Source organism: Ailuropoda melanoleuca, chromosome 14, assembly GCF_002007445.2.
Source record: "Ailuropoda melanoleuca isolate Jingjing chromosome 14, ASM200744v2, whole genome shotgun sequence".
Classification (NCBI taxonomy): domain Eukaryota; kingdom Metazoa; phylum Chordata; class Mammalia; order Carnivora; family Ursidae; genus Ailuropoda; species Ailuropoda melanoleuca.
In genome coordinates this window covers 7,029,916-7,055,311 of record NC_048231.1, presented here as the reverse complement: position 1 = coordinate 7,055,311, position 25,396 = coordinate 7,029,916, and the positions used below count along the sequence as shown (strand labels likewise).

The 25,396-nt window shown below is 52.1% G+C and overlaps 1 protein-coding gene across 5 annotated transcripts in view; it reads left to right on the top strand.

Annotated features, from left to right (window-relative positions):
- The window catches only part of SPTB (spectrin beta, erythrocytic), a 123,057-nt gene that overhangs the window by 71,334 nt on the left and 26,327 nt on the right, over window positions 1–25,396 (top strand). For all 5 annotated transcript variants that reach the window (XM_034642336.1, XM_034642333.1, XM_034642332.1 and 2 more), the window contains 20 exons: window positions 461–552; window positions 952–1,032; window positions 1,333–1,448; window positions 1,893–2,005; window positions 2,799–2,986; window positions 4,612–4,729; window positions 5,345–5,503; window positions 6,223–6,525; window positions 7,265–7,415; window positions 8,351–9,221; window positions 10,292–10,429; window positions 14,117–14,873; window positions 16,019–16,221; window positions 16,333–16,423; window positions 17,826–17,972; window positions 19,232–19,495; window positions 19,841–20,047; window positions 20,499–20,588; window positions 23,849–24,127; window positions 24,599–24,729. In XM_034642336.1, coding sequence (XP_034498227.1) covers window positions 461–552; window positions 952–1,032; window positions 1,333–1,448; window positions 1,893–2,005; window positions 2,799–2,986; window positions 4,612–4,729; window positions 5,345–5,503; window positions 6,223–6,525; window positions 7,265–7,415; window positions 8,351–9,221; window positions 10,292–10,429; window positions 14,117–14,873; window positions 16,019–16,221; window positions 16,333–16,423; window positions 17,826–17,972; window positions 19,232–19,495; window positions 19,841–20,047; window positions 20,499–20,588; window positions 23,849–24,127; window positions 24,599–24,729 — 4,499 coding nt within the window. The remainder of the gene's footprint in view (window positions 1–460; window positions 553–951; window positions 1,033–1,332; window positions 1,449–1,892; window positions 2,006–2,798; window positions 2,987–4,611; window positions 4,730–5,344; window positions 5,504–6,222; window positions 6,526–7,264; window positions 7,416–8,350; window positions 9,222–10,291; window positions 10,430–14,116; window positions 14,874–16,018; window positions 16,222–16,332; window positions 16,424–17,825; window positions 17,973–19,231; window positions 19,496–19,840; window positions 20,048–20,498; window positions 20,589–23,848; window positions 24,128–24,598; window positions 24,730–25,396) is intronic.

The window sequence follows — 25,396 nt, the reverse complement described above, 5'->3', positions numbered from 1 at the left end:
GATAGCACACAACTCACAGACCGAAGATCTCATCCGAGGGGTCTTGGGTGTCCAATTTCACTCTGTGGGTGTGTACAATTAAACAATAGTGACTGCAGAATTGGGAAGAATGTACTAATCAAAACACAATACCTTTCAATATTCATGTTGTCCCTTACAGGGCATTGTTCCTCAGAGGAGGATTTGGGGCATCTTGTCTGTTCTCAGTATCCCGTTAGTTATCAAGTTAGAGCTGTCTCTTCTGACATGAGGAGGCCATCCTTGGCCCGATAGCTGACTAAGGTGGGGAGACAGGCCACGGGGACCCAGGGCCTTACACTGTGGTGTTGCTGCAGTGCTGGCAAGGCAGATGGATGGCTAAGAAGGTCTAAGAAAGAGGGAGGGAGCTTCCAAGGGAGAGAGGAAGGCACAGATGCAGATGCAAATCTCATTTCTCCCCCTCTCTTTCCTGCACCCCTAGATTCAGGACATTGTTGTGGAAACTCAGGAAGGTCGTGAGACGCGCTCTGCCAAGGATGCGTTGCTGTTGTGGTGTCAGATGAAGACAGCAGGGTATGCCCTGGGAACCAGTCCACTACTCCATTCCCGCCTGCCCTCCTGCTTCCCCCAAGTATTGCTGTAGCCAAGGGTCACACATACCATCTCCCAGAACTATAGCAGCCTCAGCGTAGCCAATACGAAATGTATCCTGACCTGATTCTTGGAGGCCTGGGATTCAGGATTCCTTTCCAGGGTTGCCTGGGTCAGACTCTGGTGTCTGTTGGGTGTGTGAGTCTCTTGGGCCCACCTTATGGAGGAACCTCTTCGTGTAGTTTAACTGCTGTCTGTCGTTGAAGGGGCTCAAGAAGGGATGGAGAGGTTTCTCTCCTGTGTATTGGTCCCTCAGTTCATACACTTTCGGGGACTCCAAATAATCTGTTTCTTAGGTCTTAATGTTTCTCTTGGATGCAGCTACCCCCAGGTCAACGTCACGAACTTTACCTCTAGCTGGAAGGATGGCCTGGCCTTTAATGCCCTGATACACAAGCACCGGTAAGAGGGAAGAGAGGGCTGAGGGCAGAACCCCTGGGCTATCTGGATACAAGGCGTACAATGTGTAGGTCCCTGTTCAAGCCTTCTCTCACCCTCAGCTTCCCTGGCTCCCTGAAATTCCAGGCAGGCCCTCTGCCCCTTCCCCATGTTCTGTTGCTCACAGCTGCTCCTCCCCTGCTTCTGTCTCCTCCTTTCACTTCTGCCCAGCTGTCTGTCCAGTATCTTTGCTTCATGCTGGGGCTGCCCTGTAGTTGGGGATGCTGTGGCCACCGCCTTTTAGCAGTCTGGCCTTGTCCCCAGGCCTGACCTGATCGACTTTGATAAGCTGAAGGACTCGAACGCACGGCACAACCTAGAACATGCATTCAAGGTGGCTGAGCGTCAGCTGGGCATCATCCCGCTCCTCGACCCTGAAGGTGAGCTGCACCTGCTCCAGCCCTTCGCTGCTGCGAGGGAGATAGCGTTCCTGCCGAAGGGAGCTCCAGCCTGACGGGGCACTGGGAGGAGGCTATACCGGTGCCGGGCAAGCCATGGACACAGCGAGGGGCCAGTGGCTGGGCCAGCACTCTGCTCCGGGTCTGCTCTTCAGATCCAAGGTGGTTCCTGACCCTCACCTGGGCCAATAGGGTCCCATTTGTAGTCTCTGGATCCTTCTTTTTCACTCCTTTCACTCCATTTGCGGTCCTAATATGAATTTCATCCTCTCGCAAAAATCGCAAACACTCTCATTCTCACCCCTCTGGTTGTCACTTGGTGCCTAGAGTTGAATTTCATGCTGGAGGAACAGGGAGATGAACCCTCTGAGCCTGACATTTCCACCTCCCAGTTGGGCCCTCAGCACACACCCTTTCCCCTTACAGATGTCTTCACAGAAAACCCTGATGAGAAATCCATCATTACCTATGTGGTGGCGTTTTACCACTACTTCTCCAAGATGAAGGTGCTCGCGGTGGAGGGCAAGCGCGTCGGCAAGGTATGGAGCTGTTTCACAGAGTGCCACCTTGTTTCCCTGTTTGCCACACTGCGATGCTCCCTTCCCATCCCAAGAGCTCTGTGTCTGAGCCCCAGCTGCAGGGGAGCAGACGGATCACTCCCCACCAACTTCCCCTGAAGCCAAGCACTGCCACGTTAATGGCTCCCAAGCTTAAGTCCAAAGCAAGCTGATGGGCTGTCCTGAAAAATGTCCTAGCCTACAGCTCTGAGCCCCACTTCCCCATCTCATGAACATTTCCATGGGACACGATGAGCTTTTATGTACTGGCCTATTGTGGTTCTGGGCCTCTTCGCTCCGTGGAGTATCAGGAGCCCGTCCCACTGTACAGACCCTCCTGCTGGGTTCCTTTCCCCTGCTGGCCCACAGCCCCCCAAGGGTAGAGACCATTTCTCTTTCATCCTCGTGTGCCTGATGTTTAGCAAAGACAGTGCCTAGAAGCTCTGGATTCCTAATAATGCACTTTAAAATGAACAAGACGTTGTCCCTTCTGGTGGCTGATGTCCTGGCCCAGCAAGCTTACCAGTCTTTTCTAGGGTTAGGGGAAAGGTGGAGCTGGCCCTGAACCCTAGCAGAGCTAGCTCCCTGCTGATGTTGCCAGTCCTCTTCCAGTCCACTCCTCCTGTCTTAGCAATGCTTTGGGGCTCAGGGAACAAACCCAACATGGAATGCTCCAAGGCTGGAGAGGGGGATCGCCTTCATTTTGGTCCCCATTGATGGCCTCATTGGTGTCACTGCTCTTCTGATAAGGATAAGTGATAAAGTGATTCCCTAGGTCATTGACCATGCCATTGAGACGGAGACGATGATTGAGAAGTACAGTGGGCTGGCCTCAGACCTGCTCACCTGGATTGAGCAGACCATCGTGGTCCTAAATAGCCGCAAGTTTGCCAATTCCCTGACAGGCGTCCAGCAACAACTACAGGCCTTCAGCACCTACCGCACCGTGGAGAAGCCACCTAAGTAAGGGCCTGGGCTCTGGGAGGGTGGGCATCCGAGGCTAGGAAACTGACTGCCAAAGGTAGAGGCAGGCTCTGGGCCTTGAGAAGTATATCCGGGAGGTATAACCTAGAGGCGAGAGAGCTTCACACCTCTCATCCACTTCATCCCCACCTTGGTTTCCTGCTCCCAAGCCATCAGCCTGCAGGAAAGGGGCATTGAGGAGTAACCCTCGACACAGAGCTAGAGAAAGAGAAAGTGCTGGAAAGTTCCTCTCTCCGCTGAGCTGTGCATTTGTTATCTGGTAATGACCTCTGTATTCTCAGCCCCAGAGCTCTCTGTCTGGGGTCTTGTTAATGACGAGCTACATCCCATTTCTCTCCCATCTGTCACTGCTCATCAACAGAGCATTTGGGGACTTATCAGGACCTCTGCTTCACCCCAGTGTGTGTAGGGTCTGTGCACATGTGTGCACACGTCTGCACGGCCACACCCACGTGTGTGCATACGCATACAGACACACCCGTAAAAACATGCGCACGCGGACACACAAACAGAGGGGGCATTCTGACTCACCTGCCCTTAGCTTGTCCAGCTCTTCTGAGATAGATCTCTAGCTCATTGGTGGTACTCTTGGCCTTGTTCCTCCCCCTCACGTCCCACACTCTTCATTCATGACTCTCAGGGAAAGGTGAGACATGGAGTCTAGAATGTACTATAAACAAGTATCCGGTTTCTGGCCTGACACTAACCCACTTTTAAAGCCCTAAATTCAGTACAGAAAACCTCCCCTGGGCTTCTCTCAGGCCGCGCACCACAGGGGTGATATCTCTTGGCCAAACAGATGGTGCTCTGGGCCCCAGCTCTCTTGAAATGACTGTGAGTGGTCAGCTCTGTCAGGTTGGCCTCAGGATGGGGAGGGACCTGGTTGACAGCCCGTCCTCCACGAGTACATGGAGGGTGCAGAAGTAGGCAGACACTGGTGTACGTGCGGAAATGTAAAGTACACAGTTCCCTTGAGCGAGCCCCCAGGCTCCAGACATTCACCTTGCTGCCGGTTCTCGTCTACACCTGCTATCCTCCTGGAGCCCAGCCTTTCCTCTCCCCTCTGGTTATTACCAGAAGCAGTGGGCCTTTCAGACTTGTCCAGAGGACTGGCTCATTAGTACTCAGGTGAAAGTTGCTTTCAAGACAATATGTTCTTACGTGGCTAATGCTACTTCTAGGGTTTTGTTGGCTTGCTCGGTAAAAGATCCAACTAAAGAGCTAGTCAGAAGCCTTCATCATTCCCAGAACGGGGAAGACCTTTCTTTGTGTCAGTTGGTAAAACTCTTGGTATCTGCAGGAATTACTAGAATACTCCAGTTAGCCATTCCCCTCTGGAAGCAAATGATAAGCAAACACTATGGTGGCTGTTGTGTTTTTTCTGGTTTGTATTTTAAAGACTCAACCCCTAGTAGATCACAGGTGGGGAGTATGATAGACGTTTTAACAAGTTAACGTATCTATCCTCTTTACTTTTTTTGTTTTTAAGGAAAATACATTTCACTATCCAAGCTCCAAGATGCCAGGGTTCCATGTTGACTTTAGCAAAACATTTGGCAATGGGGACCTCAACGCTAATCTCCCTACCTCTGTTTTCACAACAGGTTCCAGGAGAAGGGGAATCTGGAGGTCCTACTTTTTACCATCCAGTCCCGGATGAGAGCCAATAATCAGAAAGTGTATACCCCTCACGACGGGAAACTAGTGTCTGACATCAACCGGGTACAGCAGTGTTTTCCATTGTACATTTGCCAGCGGGTTGGCTTAGTTTCTGACAAGGGCACAGGGAATGCTTACTGGGCAGGGTTAAACCAAGCAACTTTCTATGGTGTTATTAACTACACATGCTGGCTATTTGGGGCTACTCTCTGAACCTATTTCTATCCATTAGTTCAGCCCCCTGCTCAGGTGATCAGAGTCCATTTTTGGAACCAGTTTTATGGCTTAGTCTCCATAGATTCTTGAGTTTCTCTGACCGCAGAATGTATATTAACTACTTATAAGGGAAATGTCTTCCGATATTTCAGAGATTTAGAGGCTTACCACAACTTGGACATTCTAACAAAATGAAAGTAGCCATTTAGTCAGTGAGAATGCACTGAACACCCACAGAGACAAGTAACATTATATTAGGCCAAGAGTCTAAGGCAGGTTTAGGGGAGGAGGGAACTGCGAGGTCAGGAACAGTGCTCCCCAAATCTTTGGTAGTCAAAGATTTGCTGAACTTTAGGCTCTGCCTAGATTCCTGAAATCACTTAGTGTTGGGTTAAAGAGATGGCACCCCCAAACCGAGATGTTCCCCTGTGCCCCAAGAATTCTCCTCTGTCCCCCACACAGGCCTGGGAAAGCCTGGAGGAGGCTGAGTATCAGCGGGAGCTGGCCCTGAGAAATGAGCTCATTCGGCAAGAGAAGCTGGAGCAGGTGGCCCGGCGTTTTGACCGCAAGGCAGCCATGAGAGAGACGTGGCTCAATGAAAACCAGCGCCTCGTGGCTCAGGTAGTGGGAGACGCGCTGGGCATGGCAGGTGGCAGAAGCTTTCCAGAGCCCCCAGCAGTCAGCTGGGCTGGAGACCCAGCTGGCCTCTCAGTGGCAGCAGGATCAGCCTTTCCACAGGCCTTCCAGCCCTGCTCCCCATGACTGGGTAGGTCTGGATTCACCTTTGAGGAAGAACTCTCCATGGACCCTGGCCTCTAGGGCCACGTCCAATTTCACTAGCTGAAAATTGACCCCAGGGCTGATGCTGCAGGAGAGCACCTGTTTGGAGTTTGGACTCAAGTGTTGTCCAGGCAGGGCAAAGCCAGCGTTGCGAGAGTCGGAGGGCACGCGGGCATCCTCAATAGCATGGGGGTGTGCTGTCTGTGTCCAGTTGCGGGGCTCCTAAGTGAGGAGTAGCCCCTTCCCGCCCAGAATCGGGCAGGTCCCTCCCAGGCAGGGCGGCAGGCGCCAGCAGGCCACAAAAGAGCTCTGTGAGTGATTCACACTCAGCATACCTGCACGTAGGGCACAGTGAATAAAATTATGAGCTGCTTTTAAAGGTTCTTGTAAGACAGTTAGTCTTTGGAACTTGGCTCTGATAAGATCGGCTGAAAAAGACAGCCGAACGAGCTCCTGGGGAGTGGGCTTTCCCATCAAGCAGTTGTTCTGAGGGACCCGCTGTCTCTCTGTGTTCGAAGGGGAGCCCAGTTAAGTTGCCCACTTTTCTCCCTGGGGGCCAGGATAACTTTGGGTATGACCTGGCAGCCGTGGAGGCCGCCAAGAAGAAGCATGAGGCCATAGAGACTGACACGGCCGCTTACGAGGAGCGGGTGAAGGCCCTGGAGGACCTGGCCCAGGAGCTGGAAAAGGAGAATTACCACGACCAGAAGCGCATCACTGCCCGCAAGGACAATGTCCTGCGCCTGTGGAGCTACCTGCAGGAGCTGCTGAGGTCCCGGCGCCAGAGACTCGAGATGACGCTGGCCCTGCAGAAGCTCTTCCAGGACATGCTGCACAGCATTGACTGGATGGACGAGATCAAGGTGAGCCCTGGAGGCTGCCCATCCCCCGTGCCCCCAGGCCAACCCTAGCTCTGGCCCTGCAGTTAGCCCTGCTTCCTTAGATGCCTTCCAGCCAAGTGCGATCCTGAGCCAGAAGGGAGAAACTGAGGCAGTACGGTGTCTGGCTGCATCCACCTATCGACCACTTGGTTCCCTCTGCTCCAGACAAGTCACCAGCCCGGGTCCACTGTATTTTGGGTGATCAAGACATCTTAGGTTCATGGTAGCAGAGGTGCCAACCTAGAGAACCTAGAAATGATAGACGGGAACCAGGAGCCTGGAGAATCAGGCTCTGAGTAGTCAGTTTGAGTCTGGTTACAATCCAGACTCAATCCTATGTTAGAATCCCAACAGGGCAACCAAGAAGTCTGAATCTCCTCTCCCTCCACTGCAGTGGGTCTCACCAAGGATGCCCAGCAGACCGACCATGGAGCTTTCTAAAAATACGCATGCCCAGGCCCCAAACCTTGAGACAGATGCAGGAGATCGAGTGTGAGGCTTGAGCTTCTGAAAATCACTCTGTGCCTGATTCTGAAAGTCACTCCCAGTAGGAAGTCCTGCTGTATAGCATCCCCGTGCTGAGCAGCAACCATTTTCCAGCTGCATCTGACTCCCCGGCCCAGGTACCACGGACACTCCTTTTGGAGGGGTGTCCTTCTCCTAGCAGGTATGTGTCTTCACCTCTCCTCGTTCCCCCTACCTGCTCTGTCCTCTTTGCCAGGCTCACCTCTTGTCTGCCGAGTTCGGGAAGCACTTGCTGGAGGTTGAGGACTTGCTACAGAAGCACAGGCTGATGGAGGCTGACATCGCCATCCAAGGGGACAAAGTGAAGGCCATCACCGCAGCCACCCTGCAGTTCACTGAGGAGAAAGGTGAGGCCGCTAGCGTCTCTCCATCCTCTGGCTCAGTGTTCTAGCATCCCAGCTTGGATAAGTCTCCTAGCTTTAGAATTCTGCTTTTTCCATCAACTAATGGTACAAGAAAGAAGCTTGAAGGATAGCAGAATTCTCCAGCGAGCAGGCAGCTGCTTGGGCAATCTATAATCATGTGTTTATAAGCACTAATAAGGCATCATCTGCCTTTCATTCACTCTGCTAGTTCAGGATATGACAGAGATAATTTAGGTTTCTAGCTTTGGGTCTTTTTTTTTTTTAATAAAGTTTTATTTATTTAAGTAATCTTTACACCCAGTGTGGGGCTCAAACTCATGACCTGGAGAGCAAGAGTCCCACACTCCTCCAGTTGAGCCAGCCAGGCGCCCCTCTAGCTTTGGGTCTTAAATAAAAGATCCTGTTGCCTCCTTCAAGAGTCATCTTGAAGTTTGTGTCTGGGCCTTTTTATTTTATTTTATATTTTATTTTATTCTATTTTTAAGATTATTTATTTGAGAGAGAGAGAGGAGGGACAGAGGGAAAGAGTTTTAAACAGATTTTGTGCAGAGCTCATGGCCTGACATGGGGCTCAATCTCACGACCCTGAGATCATGATCTGAGCCGAAACCAAGAGTCAGATGCTTAACTGACTGACCCACCCAGGCACCCCTGTTTCTGGGTCTTTTAAAAAAATAATTTCTTGTTGTGTATTTCTACTGAGAGCTGACCCAACTTATTCGTGAAGTGTTCGTGGTAACTGATTATAAAGAACCTGGCCTGCCCTCTGAGCAGCTGTGTTCCCCTGTTTGCAATCCCAAAGCCCCAGTGAGATGGTAGGTCCTAGATCGCATGGTTCTGGCCTGGCAACTGACCTGAAGCTTGCCCACAAGCAAAGCCCTTACCTCTTTTGTCTTCCCTTCTCTCATTCCTCCCAGGATACCAGCCTTGTGACCCCCAGGTTATCCGGGACCGTGTCAGCCACCTGGAGCAGTGCTTTGAGGAGCTGAGCAACATGGCGGCTGGGAGGAAGGCCCAGCTGGAGCAGTCTAAGCGGCTCTGGAAGTTCTTCTGGGAGATGGATGAAGCCGAGAGCTGGATCAAGGAGAAGGAGCAGATCTACTCTTCCCTGGACTATGGCAAGGACCTGACGAGTGTGCTCATCTTACAGCGCAAGCACAAGGCCTTTGAGGATGAGCTCCGAGGGCTGGACACCCACCTGGAGCAGATCTTCCAGGAGGCAGAGGGCATGGTCGCACGTAAGCAGTTTGGGCACCCACAGATTGAGGCCCGAATCAAAGAGGTGGCTGCCCAGTGGGACCAGCTGAAGGAGCTGGCTGCCTTTCGCAAGAAGAACCTCCAGGATGCTGAGAATTTCTTCCAGTTCCAGGGTGACGCTGATGACCTGAAGGCCTGGCTGCAAGATGCCCACCGGCTGCTCTCAGGCGAAGACGTGGGGCAGGATGAGGGGGCCACGCGGGCCCTGGGGAAAAAGCACAAGGATTTCCTGGAGGAACTGGAGGAGAGCCGAGGGGTGATGGAGCATCTGGAACAGCAGGCCCAGGGCTTCCCCCAAGAGTTTCGGGATTCCCCAGATGTGACCAACCGGCTGCAGGCCCTCCGGGAGCTCTACCAGCAGGTGGTGGCCCAGGCAGACCTGCGTCGGCAGAGGCTACAGGATGCCCTGGACCTGTACACAGTGTTTGGGGAGACGGACGCCTGTGAGCTGTGGATGGGGGAGAAGGAGAAGTGGCTAGCGCAGATGGAGATCCCAGACACGCTGGAGGACCTGGAGGTGGCACAGCACAGGTCAGAACCTGACTTTGTCTTCCTCACTTCTCTCCGCTATGGCCTACACTCCGCTGCTGCTGAGGGTGGGAACCTCGAGATCAGCAAGGTTTTCTTTGAGAAGTGATGGGATGCCCTTTATGGTTGAGGCCATGCACCAGAGTCATGGGTTTTAATCAGGCTCTGTGGCTTTGGGTCCTTTACCCTGTGGGGCCTTCCTTAAAATGAAACAAAGGGGACCTTTCTAGTCCAGTTATTCAATTCCTTTTCAGCCACAGCAGTCTTTGTTCAAATGAATTGTAGACAGAACCCAACGTAGAACACAGAGGAGAGTGGAACCGTTTAGTGAAGAGGGAGATGAGAAGTCAGAACCCCACCAGCTCTAGCTTTCCATGATAGTCCTTCAGCCACAGAACCCCAAAGGACCCCAGGGACCAGTTTGCAAAGCACCAGGCTGCAAGGCCACTCTTCTTTCCCGTATCTGATTGCATCTGTGGTCGGGCATGGGAGGGAACATGCCCTCCATCCATGTGGCCCTCTTAAGTACAGAACTAGAGAGTTGAGGAGTATGAGAGGTCACTCCCTAGAGCGTGCGGAGGTGGGCCCAGGCTGCCAGAGGGAGGAGTCCACTTTCAGAACTACACCCCTTCCCCTGCCAGCACCACCTTCTCCTACCCAGGGACAGAGCACCTAGCTGGGGAGGGTATCCTTCAGGGCAAGGTGTCAAGGCAATGGAATTAGGGCTCAAGGGCAGCAGCTGTGGCCATGGAGGTATAACAGATGTTCTCTGAGGTGATCACCACCCCGCCATATACACCTCTTTGTTCCCCTGTGCCTTTTCATTGAGCCAGTAGCCTAAGGAGTAAGCAACCAGCTCTTTACTAGTTTGGTCCAAGAAATGCTAAACCATGAAATTGGACCCATGAACCAGAAAATAGGTATGTCAGCATATCTTTTTCCGTTCTGCCCCCTTACCTGGTCAAATGTATTCAGGAGATGGAAGGAGAAAGCAAGAGCTCCACGTTCCAGAGACTGGGCGGTAGGTAAAGTGCTGGTGCTTTGTCCCCAGTCACCTTCTCTGTGCATATCAGATTTGACATCCTGGACCAGGAGATGAAGACCTTGATGACACAAATTGACGGCGTGAACCTCGCTGCCAACAGCCTGGTAGACAGCGGCCACCCTCGCAGTGGGGAAGTGAAGCAGTACCAGGACCACCTGAATGACAGGTGGGGCATGGGTAGGGCTGGGGGCTGAGGGCTCCTTCTCTGGGCAACTGACACACCCCTGGGGCGTGGCCTGCCAGTTCCTCCCCTCCGAACTCCTGTCTTTCTCAGCCCTGGTCTCCTTCTGATTCTGGAGCAGTAGCAGCAAGGGGGATGGCCCTGCGTGGTGCACAGAGCGGTGAATGCCACCAGGGCTGGGCGGCATATCACGGGGGAAGGAGGAGCCGTTCTGAGTGCACGGGTAGTTAGAATCAGGCCATATGCTACTCATGCCACATTTCCCCAGACATTCGTAGGCCGAGAAAATTACTTTCTGAGAGCTCTTAAGTACTGTCCATAAAAGAAAGCCCCAGCCTGTGCCAAAATGCAGCATCGACAGTGAAGCTGGCTTGAATGAAGAGGAGAATTAGCAGGAAGCCTTGAGCACGCTTTGTGGCTGGAACAAAAAACAGGCCCCGTGGAGCCTTTGGAGAGGGGCTGCTTTCAGTCCAAGGCGTAATTGGCATGAGTTCCTCAAGGATCTCTGAGGACAGCACACGCCTCTGTTCCTGTTTGTTACCCGGGGCCCTGCACACACAATACCACATGTTCACCAGCTCCCCGCTGCCCCAGCCCCTTTCCCCACACTTGTGTCTGAGCTTTGCTCTGCCTGAAGTGATCTGGGAGGTGGAGTTAGGCAAGACCCCATTGTGTGGGGGGGATAAAAGGGGATCAGCACAGTAGAGAGTCTGGTGGGGGCCCAGCGGGAGGCAGGAGGGTGATAAGGATATCTTGGAGCCCCTAGAACGGAGCCGATTATCTCCATCCAAAGATGGGGACTGAGTTCAGGAGATTCCTCTGTAATCCGAGGTTTGTACAGAAGGGGAAGATGCCTCTTTGTTCTTCTTTAGGCTTGGAGGTAATGAGGGGTGGTGTTTGTGTGTGTGTGTGTGAGAGTGTGCATGTGGGTGTGTGCATGTGCAAGACAGGAAAAACTTGTCACCTATATATCTGTTGCCTTAATGAGCTATAGTCAGAGAATGATCTTTACAGATCTCTAAGCCTTGTGCCATCCTAAGTGAAATACATCAAGGCACTTGCCATCCTTAGGTGAGAGAGAACCGGAGGCATGGAATGGTAAGATGGTTTTCTTGAGAGGTGAAACGTACCTGAGAAATCATCGAGTCTAGCCAAATACCCCCAGACCGCTGTGTCTCATAAAGACACTTCCAGAGGTGGGGAACTCACCTCTTCACCATGCACCGTGTCCCATAGGAGGCAACTCCTTTTGGTTAAAAGGTTTTACCTCCTATTGAATGGAAATCTCCCTTCTTGCAATTTGTACACCTTGGTTCTGGCCCTGCCCTTTAGAGAGATTGGAACTAATTCTGATTCTTCTTCTATGTGAATGCTCTTCAAATATTTTTTAGAGCAACTATCATTCTTCACCTTTGCCCACAGTCCTGCCTCTGAGCCTCCGCTGTTCTCTCCACCAGCGTGCATTCTCCTCCAACTCTATGTTCCAAGTCTGGCCCCTCCTTTAGGCCAGTTCAGGTTCCTCTTTTTCCCTCTGTCCAAGATCCAAAACTTTCTTTCCTTCCTTTGTACTGGTTTAGAGCTTTACATTCTACCTTGTATTATAATTACTTTTATCCTGAAGAATTTTCCTCCTAGACTGTAAACAAATAAAGAGCAATATCTTTACTGCCCACAGTGCTTTGAGCACCAAGCACATAATTGTCTGAGCTTTCCTCTGTCTAGAATATTCTTTTCCCAGATATCCACATGACTTACTCCCTTACATTATTCAGATCTCAACTCACATGTCAGCTTATTGGAGCAGCCTTCACTGACCAGTTGAAAACATCACTACCTCCTTCCCACCCAGCCCCCATGCCTCTATCTCATGACCTTGCTTAATTTTTTCATTGCACTTGTCACCACTTGGATGAATTATGGACTTATTTATTTGTCTCTGCCCACTCAAATGAGAGCAAGCACTTTGCTTTGTTCGTTGCTACCTCCCTAAAGCCTAGAACAGTGCCTGGCACAAGGCACATGATAGTTGCACAATAAATACTTAGTGAATGAGTGAACAGGGACTCAACTGGAATATCTTCTGTCAAGCTTGGAACAGAGAAGTCATTCAAACACTTACTGAATATGTGGTTATCTTCCACCATGTGCATTCCAGTTGACCAACATTTTTTTTTAATCATCTTGGGCCAGGACCAAACCTGAAGTTCTGACATGGCCTGGCCAGGGCTGACTAGAGTGTTTCTGTCAACTTCTTCCATCTTGGAGACAGTGCAACAGGGGGAACCAGACTTAATTCCCAGCCCATCCTCTCTGTGGCCTCTGCTGGTAGCTGCAGTGAGACCACACCAAGACCTAGAAAATCACCATGGGGCTTCTCACATGGAGGCACAGTATTCTCCAGAACTCAAGGACTTCTCTCTCTAGGAGGGAAGCTGCGAAACTTTTGGGCTCTCGCTCTTCGCTCTCCTGGTATTCCCAGGTCTCCCCCGCCTATCTCCCAATTCTCTTTGCAGACCTGTCTAGCAGCCTTGGGAGGACCCAAATTCACTCTCCCCAGGCCATTTGCCTAGTCCCTCAGCCTCCTTCCCCCAGGTGCGGGGGTTACAGAGAAGGGTGAGATACTCAGGGCCCCATCCTTAAGTAGATCTCTACAGTGGCAGAGAGGTGCTCATTGAGATCCTGCTCAGATGGCCACCACGAAACCTGTCCCCTCACCCTTGTCACCCTCACACCTCCCTTAATCCCCTCTGCCTGGTATGTGCTATGTACATAGCTCTGTATACTAGAGTTATTTTGTGAGCTTGTCTTAATTCTTTCTAAAGCATACACTCCATAAGGCAAAGTCTGGCTATGACTACATCCTCCCAACAGCTCACATAATGCTGTTACCTTGTGGGTGTTCAGGAAAGATGGGCTCAGCAAATGAACAGTCAGCACACTCTTATGTGCTTACATGTTACTTACATATTACATATCACTCAGAATGAGTCAGCTTGGGTCCAAGGAAAAGGTCCCTGGTGGTCTCGGCCCAGGCTGATGAACAGCTCTTGAGAAGAGGCTGATTGGAAGCTGCCAACCAACCCCAGACTGCGGGGCATGTTGCCAGACCTTTGCATATTTCCCATTTCCATGCCAGCACTACACCTGAAGGTTAAGGTTATGCTGTCCGTTTCAGTTATAACCCCAGCTTCTCCCTTCCCCCTCCTCCTTCATAAGGCCTCTTTTCTTTTAGAGCCAAGGTGACGTTTTTAGGCCTTGGGTACTTTGAACGTGGTCTCAGGCATTTGTATGGTTCCTCTAGGGACCCTGGGACCCTATGTCCTGAAATTATCTATAAATCGAGAAATGTAAGCTTTCCCATTATTTTCAGCATTTCAAAAAATCTGGGGAAGTTCTACGTTTGCCCAAAAATCGACTACACACAGAGCCGAGCTAAGAGTCATTTTTGTTCCTTTATTGCTGGTTGGAATCACATCACTGCTCACCCCCTGCTGATGGAAAGATTTGATCGGCAGTTTATACTGTCTTGGGTAAACTTGGGTAAATGAATTTTACTCATCACAGTGTGTTGGGTAGATGATTTTTTCAGGGTGCAAGATCTATGGGAGTCTGGGTAGGGAGGCCCTGTGGGAAGTGTTAAGAAAGAGGGTGTCTCTGTGTCCCGCTTGGCAGGTGGCAGGCATTCCAGACCATAGTGTCAGACCGGCGGGAGGCAGTGAACTCAGCCCTGCGGGTGCGTAACTACTGCGTGGACTGCGAAGAGACTAGCAAGTGGATCGAGGACAAGATGCAGGTGGTGCAGTCCACAAAGGACCTGGGCCAGGACCTGGCGGGCATCATTGCCATCCAGCGAAAGCTGTCAGGGCTGGAGCGCGATGTGGCCGCCATCCGGGACCGTGTGGGTGCCCTAGAGCATGAGTCGCAGCAGCTGATGGCCTCACACCCCGAGCAGGGAGAGGACATTGGGCAGCGGCAGGCGTGTGTGCAGAAGCTGTGGCAGGAGCTGCAGGAAGCCCTGCTAGAGCAGGAAGCCTCGTTGGGTGAAGCCAGCCAGCTCCAGGCCTTCCTGCAGAATCTGGATGACTTCCAGGCCTGGCTATCCATGGCCCAGAAGGCCGTGGCCTCTGAGGACATGCCCGAGTCCCTCCCGGAGGCTGAGCAGCTCCTACAGCAGCATGTGGCCATCAAAGATGACATCGACAGGCACCAAGAGAGCTTCCAGAATGTCAAGGTATCCGGGGAGAATGTGATCCGTGACCAGACAGACCCCGAGTACCTGCTCCTGGGCCAGAGGCTGGAGGGCCTGGATGCTGGCTGGGATGCCCTGCACCGGATGTGGGAGAGCCGCAACCACTCCCTCGCCCAGTGCCTCGGCTTCCAGGAGTTCCAGAGAGATGCCAAGCAAGCTGAAGCCATCCTCAGCAATCAGGTAGGGAGAGGCATTCAGGGCTTGGGGCAGGGGTGGCGGGGTTATCTCTTAGGGCAACAGCACTGGTGAGTCTATGAATGTCCTCAGAGACCAAATTCTGCCTTTTTAAAAATTTAAACAGTTAACATACAGTGCAATATTTGTTTCAGGAATAGAATTCAGTGATTCATCACTTACATCCAGTGCTCATGAGAGAAAGTGCCCTCTTTAATTCCCATCACCCATCTAGCCCATCCCCCACCCCCTCCCTCCATCAACCCTCAGTTTGTTCTTATCGGTAAGGGTCTCTCATGGCTTATTTCTCTTCTCTCTTTTGTTTTTCTTTTCCTCCTTCCCATACGTTCATCTGTTTTCTTAAATTCCACATATAAGTGAGATCATATGGTATTTATCTTTTTCTGACTGACTTATTTTGTTTAGCATAATAGACTCTAGTTCCATCCACATTGTTTCAAATGGCCAGATTTCATTGTTTTTCATGGCTGAGTAGTATTCTATCATCTATATATACCACATCTTGATCCATTCATCCATCGATGGATATCTGGGCTCTTTCCATAGTTTGGCTATTGTGGACATTGCTGCTATAAACATTGGGGTGCATGTACCCCTTCAAATCTGTATTTTTATATCCTTTGGGTAAATACCTAGTAATGCAATTGCTGGATCATAGTGTAGTTCTATTTTTAACTTTTTGAGGAACATCCAAACCGTTCTCCAGAGTGACTGTACAAGTTTGCATTCCCACCATCAGTGCAAGAGGATTCCCCTTTCTCTTCAAATTCTGCATTCTGGGGACTCTTTCTAGCCACTAACTAATTGGGGAGAAATCCTCTTTGTTCCTTATCACATGCCTTTTCCAGCCCTGTTTCCTAAACTATGCCCTATTCTTGGGTCAGTTATAGGTTGGAGAGGTGAATTTTCCCCTGAGCCATTACCCTTCCATGTAGCTTTAGGCACACTGTTCATTGGGTGCCCCTGGGGTGGGGGAGGGCAAGGCCTAGGGTGCCTCTTCCTTGCACAACTCCAGGGAGCACCATTCATGCTGTAGCCTAGATGGCTACACAGGGTGCTTCTGCTTGGTGGGGGCCCTCACTGCCATCCCAGCTTGACTTCCTGCCTTGTCTGGAAACTTGCTTCAACAGGAATATACTCTGGCTCACTTGGAGCCCCCAGACTCCCTAGAAGCTGCAGAGGTTGGGATCCGGAAGTTTGAGGATTTCTTGGTGTCTATGGAGAACAACCAGGATAAGGTCTTGAGTCCTGTGGACTCTGGAAACAAGCTGGTAGCTGAAGAAAACCTCTACTCAGACAAGATCCTGGAGAAGGTGCAGCTGATTGAGGACAGGTACTCTCTGCCCCCAAGGTCACAGGGCCGGTACCAGGTAGGGCTGGTGGTGTCATGCAAGGTGCCCAGGCTCAGCGCTGTGCTGACGACAGCTTTCGGCTTCCCTTCCAGGCACAGGAAAAACAAGGAGAAGGCTGAGGAGGCTTCCGTCATTCTGAAAGACAACTTGGAGCTCCAGCACTTCCTCCAGAACTGCCAAGAGGTGAGGCTGCAGCAAGGCAGGCCACTTTGCAGGAGATTCCCTTCTAGAAGCAAAGTGCCCTAGAGGTAGAAAGTTCGCAGGGTGGGGGGGTGGGGGGGACACCTGGCTGGCTCAGTCGGAGGAGCGTGTGGCTCTTGATCTTGGGGTCATGGGTTTGAGCTCCACGTTGGGTGTAGAGATCACTAAAAAAAAGAATAATAATAAACTTAAAAAGAAAGGAAGGAAAGAAAGTCCACAGGGATCCTTTCTAAGTTGGGAGTCTGGAATTTGATGAGGGGGACTCTGGGTATTTGATAGCTTAGGTCATCCTCTAGAATCTTTGGTTCTGTAATTTTTTCCCCCAAATCTACAAATTTTAATTTGCCTACTCCAGGGCAGGGTTTCTCAAAGAGTGGCCTGAGGGCTGTCTATATAAAGAGTCCCCTAGGGCCCTGGTCAAGGCCGGCTTCAAGGACATGCCGCCCGTGCATTCATCAAGGGCCTGTGCTCAGAAGGGCCCCATGCTTGGTTTAATGTTCTGTGGTTGCCATCTTGAAATTCTTAATAATTTTGAGTATTTCCATTTTGCACTGGACCCTGCAAATTATGGAGCCAGTCCTGGCCCTTGTTAAGTGCAAAGTCTTGGGCCCCACTCAGGCCCAGATGAATCAGAACCCCAGCGGGTGAGACAGAGAGCAGTGTTTTCAACAAGCCTCCCAGTTGGAGAGCTGACTCGGAAGAGCTTGCTCAGCCTGGGGTGAGCTGTGCAAGGAAGATTTTTAACCAGCACTCCTGAGCCCTCCACGAGGGGTACTTCTGTGTGGAATGGTGCTTTCTCTGACTTCTTTCTCTCTCCCATCCTCATACCCCTTCCCTCTCAGCCCAAACAACTTTGTTTTCATCCACCACTGCCCTTGGCATCAACCAGGCTTGGTATGCTGCCAGAACATCTTGGAAACATTGGGTGCTCATCACAGTTCTTCCCTCATTGCTCATTATAGGATCTGCCCTTGGCTTCTTCCTCAGATAACATTTTCTCTGTGTTTATTAATGATTTCTCACCCTACTGCCAAAGGGTGGGTTTATCTATCCATCCAGTAAACGCTCACTTCCTACAGCAGGCCAGGCCCTGTCCTAGGTCCTGGAAATATGGAGAGAAGTATAAATATCCCTGGTGTCACACTGCATACACTTGACTAGGGAAGACACTCGGGGGCTGATATTTCAGCCCTGAGACAACACAGGTTAAGTTGCTTGTGCTGAGAGTTAGGGACCAGAGTTTTGCAAAGTAGTACTCTGCTGTATTCTTACTTCCTCTCCTGGGCCTTCCTCTGCAGGCAGAGGTGGGCAGCAGGTCTTGCCCTGAGCCCCTGGCCAAAGAGCTCCACTCAGAGACTGTTGGACTCCCTCTTTCTGTCCACAGCTCACTCTCTGGATCAATGACAAGCTGCTAACATCTCAGGATGTCTCCTATGATGACGCGAGAAACCTGCAAAACAAGTGGGCGAAGCACCAGGCATTTATGGCAGACCTGGCTTCCCACCAAGGGTGGCTAGATAGTATCGATGCGGTAAGTGAGGCGAGTGGTGAGTGCTGGGGGCTCTCTGCTCAGATGTGTGTGCCTGAATGGGGCTTCACGCGGGGCAGAGACACCGTCTGAAGCTTACTGGACGGTATAGAACCTGGAAGTGTAAACTACTCTAAATAGTAGTCCAACTTTCAGAGCTCCTGATTTATCCAGTCCTCTTAGGCCTGATCAGAATTGGTGTGTCCTCTGGGGGACCCGAGTCTGGAGACAGTCCAGGACCCTGAGGATACTGGAGTGAATGCCTCAGCCAGTTATGTCGGTGTGCCTTCCATTATCTTCACCAGGGCCCCAGCACTGTCCTGCCCAAGGGCAGGGGGATATGTGAGATGAGCAGAGTGGTCCAGGGACCACGGACCCTCATCGTTTGGATGGGCAAGACCACCAGGGAGTGGTCATTCACATCCTTCATAGTTGGGGGACTCTAAGAGGATGGCCCCCTTATAACAGGCCTGCTCCAGGGCCCATGTCAAAATGCAGCTGGCTTTTGATCTGGGAATCCGTTACCCTTGCTCCTCTCTGCTGTGGCTGTCCAGGAAGAAGGAGGCATAGGGTCCACACAAGGCAGCCTCCATAGTCGTCGAAGGTGCAGACTCTGAGTCAGACTGTCTGACTCCTGAACCTCGCTGTGCCTCGGTTTCTTCATCTGAAAAATGAGGACAATAACAGTAGCTACCCAAGGGTATTGTGAACATTAAAGTTCTCAGCGTAGTACTTGGTACTTAGGGGGCATTCAGTAAATATTGATTGTTCTTAGCAACATATATTCCTAGGCCCAAGTCACATCATACTGTACCCACCCGAAAGGGTAAATTTATGCAGGTAAAAACCGGTTAAGACAAACCCAGTAACTAAAAGATATCACCAAAGGCTAGTGCACAGCCTCTGGGAAGACAGTCGAGAGAGTGGAGTCCTTTCCGTGCTGGCTGTACCTGGATGGATCTTGAATCTTTTTTTTTTTTTTAATTAAAAGATAACATAACATCAGCTGATCCTGTTCTGCAACAACTCCTCATGCTACAATCTCCCTGAGTCCTTTGCCCCAAACACACCCCTCCCTGTCACACCTTCTCCTGCAAATAAGCCTGGGGGTGCAGAGTCTTTCAGTAGACCCTCACCTGAGTTCTAGGCAGAGTCTTTGCCTCCCTGACCTCCCCTCAGTTAACCCCCGGCAACCACACGGAGCAGGGCTGCTCCAAGGCTGCTGGGCCTCAGAGGGTGAGCCCTCCTGCTTCCCCACGCAGGAAGGGAAGCAGCTGATGGAGGAGAAGACCCAGTATACAGGCCTGGTGTCCCAGAGGCTGGAAGACTTGCACCGGCTCTGGGATGAGCTTCAGGCCACCACACAGGAGAGGGCCCAGCACCTCTCAGCTGCCAGGAGCGGCTACCTGCGCTCGCAGACCCATGCCGACCTCAACAAGTGGATCAGCGCTATGGAGGACCAGCTGCGGTCTGATGACCCGGGCAAGGACCTGACCAGCGTCAACCGGATGTTGGCTAAGCTGAAGGCACGTGAGTGGGTTGTAGACTGGGAATGTTGGAATAGGAGATCTTGGGGAGCAAAAAGTACTCCTTCTGTTCCTCTTATCTGGGCTTGAGCAAAAATGTCTCCTGGTTCATAACCCATATCCTACCACTTCTCAGTGGGTAAGACAGGGATCCTGGGTTTAAAAAAAGCATGCGCGTGAATTATAGGACAGGCACTTGCGGGGCGGGAAGGATGAGTGGGGGCATCCAGGGAGACTTCCTGGGGGAGGCTGGGACTTTAAGGATGGATAGATACGGATGATGAAGAGGACGTGGGGCTACCCAGGTGCCAAGGCTGTTACCAACACTGTCCCCTTGTGTCCCAGCGTGTGGAGGACCAAGTGAATGTGCGGAAGGAGGAGCTGGGGGAGCTGCTTGCACAGGTGCCCTCGCTGGGAGAGGAGGCAGGAGACACAGACGTGAGCATCGAGAGGCGGTTCCTGGACCTCCTGGAGCCCCTGGAGAAGAGGAAGAAGCAGCTGGAATCATCCCGAGCCAAGCTGCAGATCAGCAGGGACTTGGAGGATGAGACAGTGAGTTGGCCGCAGACCTTACCCCCAGGGGCTGAGCCAGCAGCTGCTGTCAGGATAACTGGCCACTGCCCAGGGTGGTTCCTAGCAGATGTCTGGTACTCTCACCTCCTGATCTCAGAGCTGTTGTGATGATTACATTAAATATGAAAGTAAAGCCAGTGCTTTTTGAATCGTAACTCAGTCATACTTTGGGACAGACAGACTTGGGTTCAAGATCCAGCTATATGTTACCTTCCCCCTGTATGACCAGAAGCAAGTTATTTGGAAACTCAATTCAAAATATCTAAGTGTCCCCATCTGTGAAATGGGGACAAAACCCTGACGGGGAGCTGGGCATTGGGAAGAACCAGGGAGACATGGCGAGAGAGAGCTCTGTCTGACCCAGGGTGAGGGCTTGGCGGAGGGTGGCCACAGTTGTCATCAGCTGTCCCCCCACCTCTGGTCTCTACAGCTCTGGGTGGAAGAGAGGCTGCCTCTGGCCCAGTCAGCCGACTATGGCACGAATCTGCAAACTGTGCAACTGTTAATGAAGAAGAATCAGGTGAGTCCTGCTTCACCTGGTTAGTCCCCCCACCTGCCCCCTCCCTGCCCCTGCCCTGCCCAGGGTAATGCCCAGCCCTGACCTGTAGAAGGCCGGCAACAGCAGATTTTGTTCTTGTTGGTAGCTGTGGGGCCACCAGATCCCATAAAAAGAGCTGCTTTGGTGATGGCAGAGAGAATTCTGGGAAGTCCATGGCAGGGCCAGTGCTGGTAGGGAGTGTCCAGATGCTTTGGGATTTGGGGCCATTCAGACCCATCAGAGCATAGGTGAGTGCAGGACCCGTGTGCTTTATAGCTCCTGTATCCCGTGGCCTCCCTAAAAGGAAGCCCATGGCTCCTGGTTTCTTTCCCAAGACAGATTTGCCCCTCTTCCAGGACTGAGCCTGGCCTGTTGGATATCCTCAGGGCAAGTAGGCCCCATTTTTTTCTGCCACATGAGGATACTCATGGGAAGCCACTAAACTTGGTCCCTGAGCCCACCAGAGCAACATCTATTTGCTGTTCTGCTCTTTCTTAAGCCTGATGGGTCATTTCTGAGGCCCTGGTCAGACTCCTGGAAGTGAGCAAATGCAATACTTCCTCCTGTATCAGGAGTACAAGTATCCTCTTGTATCTTCCAAGAAGGCCAGCTGCATGGGCTCATGGTGCTTCTCTGTCCAGCCAGGGGCTGGCCACAGACCCTGCTCTTGGGCAGAGAGTCGCTCCTCCTGCCTGCTCTACTCTCTGGGTCGGGAAGTGGGAGCAGCCACAGCCAAGAGCAACGAGAGCCTGGGAACTGGTCCCAGAGAAGAGCAGTATGTCCCAGAATGCCAGTCAGCATTGCAGCTCCTTGGGGAAGAAAGGCCATGGCAGCCAGCACTTCCTCAAAATAACAGCAGCTGACATGTGCTCACAGAGCCCAGCAACCGGGCAAGGGTCTGAGTTACATTCAAAGAGGTATCTGAAAAGTTTCCAGGGAACCTTTCCTCCCAGTTGACATGACCTAGTCATAAAGGCTCCAGTGGGCACAGGCAGGGTCTGGGCTAGAAGGCAGTAGGCAGGGGGTTAATTAATGCCACAACTTGCAGTTAAAGGAAGGAGACTGGTAGAAGACAGTATCCTGGGACCTCAGTTTCCTCAACTGTAAAATGAGCTGACATCAGTCCTTCCAACACTAAAGACTTTGACTCTGTCTGGCCTCGGTGGGATTGCCAAAAGATTCTCAACTCCCCTGGATGACGGTTGCTATTTCAGGAAAAGGGCAAGACAAATATGGGTGGGGTTCCCCTAACCAAGAAGGGAAAGATAGTCTCTTGGGAGAGCATGGCTGCCCTAGTCAAGACTACTCTAGGCTAGACCAGCCACAGCTTAAATCTCATATTATCATTCCCTCTATTGCGGTGGTTCTCAAACTTCAGCATGTGCCAGACTCCCCTGGAGGGCTTGTTAAAACACAGTTGACCAGGTTGCATCTCAGGTCTACCGAATCAAGCTCTGGGAGTAGAGCCTGATAACTTGCATACCTATCAAGATCCTAGGTGACGCTGATGCTGTTGGTGTGGGATCCCATTTTGAGAACCACTGCTCTAATGGTTATCCATTGCAACTAGAACCAATCCTGCAAGGTACCACGTGAATGGTTCTCGACTTAGGCTGCACAGTAGAATCACCTGGCGGAACTTTTAAACCTATGGATGCCAAGTTCCTACCTCAGATCAATTAATTAAGATCCCTGGGTGTAGAGCCCTGGCCATGTATGTTTTCCTAGGTTATTCAGTGTGCAACCAGAGTTGAGAACCACTGTCCCACCTGATCTTGCTCCTGCCTACTCTAAAGCTCACTTCTCATCGCTCTGACTCTCCTTCATAGTATTCTAGCTTTTCTGGCCTGCAGATTGTCCTGGCCAGCTTCCAGCCTGGGGACTTTACACTTTCTCTTCTCTCTTGCCAGCAACATTCATCCCCCAAACCTTTATGTGGTCACTTCCTTCTCACCGCTCATGCCTCACTCAGATGTCATCTCCCCAGGAAGCCCCTTCCGGACTCCCCCAGCTCAAGTAGCCACCAACACGCCCCTGCAGACGTTCTCGATCTCAGTGGAGTATTTTCCTCATAGCACCCGTTATCCACATTTATTCAGTTATTTCCATGCTTACTATCTGCTCCCTTTACGACAGTGTAAGCTTTATGAAGGCAGGGGTTTTGTTGATCTTGTTTCCACATTGTCCCTAGAGCCTAGAATGAAGCCGAGGACCTAGGAAATAACTCCATAACTCTGTGTTGGACACATGACACAGGAAGAATACATCATAAGGAAGCACACTGCATGGGGGCCTAGAAAGGAACTGCTTAAAAAGAGAGAGAGGATCCCTTGTAGAGGTCATAAGATCTCAGGGAAAGAAAGAGGCACGCTTTGCTGACACCATGGGTTGTTTGAATTCAGTTGCACGGACCACGAAACATTGTCAGGTTGAGATTCGGAGTCTAAAGGGAAGAAGGCATTTCAGCAAGTTAGGTGACTTGTGAATTTTGCTGGTCCTGTGTATTTTCAGTGCTGACGGTCACTGTACCGCTTGTGTGCTGCTCTTGACCCCACGCTCCAGATGGTTTTAAGGGCCGAGGGGAAACTGTAGCAAGGGAGGAGGTGAGGTGTAAGGAGCTGAGAGCCCACCTGCAAGAAGCAGCTCGGCCCGGGGCCTCCAGGAGTGAGTGACACTCGGATAACGGCCCACCAAAGACAAAGTCGATCCATTCACCAGAGAGAGAGGAAAATGCCCTTTTGGTGACCAAATGCTTAAACAGCAAATAATACAGAGTTCACAAAAGATTTGAGAAGTAGAAATGGCGGGGGTCTGGGGGGGGGAACCCAAATCCTAAAATCTGAGCAAGGAGCCACCGTCAACTGTTGTCTCACACAGAGCCAGGGGTGCTAAAATAAGATATCAAAGGCCATTTAGAAATCATTCTCCGTTCCCCCAACATGCACGGCTAGGAAGCAAGCTCTGCTGAGACCCAGGAGCAGTAGGGAGCATGGAGAGCCACATGCAGAGACCCACGCTGCCAGCCACTGTCCCAAGCTACTTAGCGGCTGCTCGCAGGCTGCAGGGGGCGGGTGCAGGGCGCTGTGCAGTGCCGGGCACCAGCCCGGCTCACGGGCCCCCGCTCCGCACTAGCTTCCCTGAGCGGGAGCCTGCCCCAAGTGCCAGAGCGGGCCCTGGGTGACCTGCTGCATGTGGGCCCAGCCCCCCTACCTCACCTCCGAGCCCTTCCCACCTGGCCACAGACGCTGCAGAACGAGATCCTGGGCCACGCACCGCGGGTGGAGGATGTGCTGCAGAGAGGGCAGCAGCTGGTGGAGGCGGCCGAGATCGACTGCCAGGACATCCAGGAGCACCTGGGGCACCTGCAGGGCTCATGGGACACGCTGCAGGAGGCGGCGGCCGGGCGGCTGCAGCGCCTGCGGGACGCCAGTGAGGCACAGCAGTACTACCTGGACGCAAGCGAGGCCGAGGCCTGGATCAGCGAGCAAGAGCTCTATATCATCTCCGACGAGACGCCCAAGGTTGGCTGGGGGTGGGGGTGGCGCCAGGCTGGGAGCCAAGGCCGAGAGGAAGAGCTGGGGTGGGGCAGTCAGTGGGCAGTCACACGTTGTAAGTCCCGGTGTGTGAGGACACCTGCTGCAACGTGTGTCACGCAGTCAGGTGCCCCGTTTGCCAACCTAGATTTGATCGAACCCAAGATCTCCCCACCTTTTTCGTGCCATGGATTTTGTAATGAGGGACTGCCGGGAGGGAGGGAGAGTTGAGGTGAGGCATCTCTAAGGTGTTCATGGGGTCAGAAGATTGGAGCTGGGCCTGGGACGGTAGGTATCAGAAAAGAATCAAAAGGAAGGTAGGGTATTGCTGGGGAACGAGTAGCAGGAAGGAATCGTGCACCATTCTCTTGTGAGGGCCCCATGAGCCTGGCTGCATCCCCCCCACCCCAGTCTCAGGCGCCTCCGGGAGCAGGTGCCCTGAGAGTCGCTGCCTCCTAGGACGAAGAGAGCGCCATCGTGATGCTGAAGCGGCACTTGAGGCAGCAGCACACGGTGGAGGAGTACGGACGGAACGTCAAGCAGCTGGCCGCCAGGGCCCAGAGCCTGCTGTCCGCGGGCCACCCGGAGGGGTGCGTGTGCCACTGGTGGGACTCGGTCGGCTCGTGGGCATCAGGCCAGGGACTCCACCAACCGGGATCCCTTCAGGTCCAAGTGGGAAAACAGCAACAGTTTTGGGGATAACTGGGTTTGAGACCACTGCTTTCTCATCTGCTGACCAGCCCAGTTCTATCTCATGCCTTGGCTTTGCGTGAGGAACTTCAAACAGGGCCAACTAAGGTCTGGTTTGCAAAAAGATCAGAAAACGGAATAGCGAAACTACCTCTTGGTGAACCAAGAGCTCCAGTCTTTAGAAGAATGAGATTATGCTAAGAGACACTGAAGAGTAACTTTGTTTTTCTCTTTATGGTCCGGAAGGTACTTCGGGATCTCCCAGTGTCTCAGCAAAAACATTATATAGGCATGAAGGTAGAAAACTTATACCCACCTAGTTGGTTCCACACAGATGGGAGCCCCCAGGCCAGACACGCCAAGCTGCACCTCCCAGGCATGGCTGTGTCCTCAGCTGCCTGCAGGGCATCCAGAGCTGTGGGGCTTCAGCAGCCCCCCCCCCAGTATCTCCCAAGGAGCCCCAAGGATGAGCCCCTGGTACTACAGGCCCAATCCCTGGGGGGCCTCTGGAGCTGGGCTCACAGTGCTACTCTATCAGCCTCCTTGGGAGAATAATGGAGGAGTTCC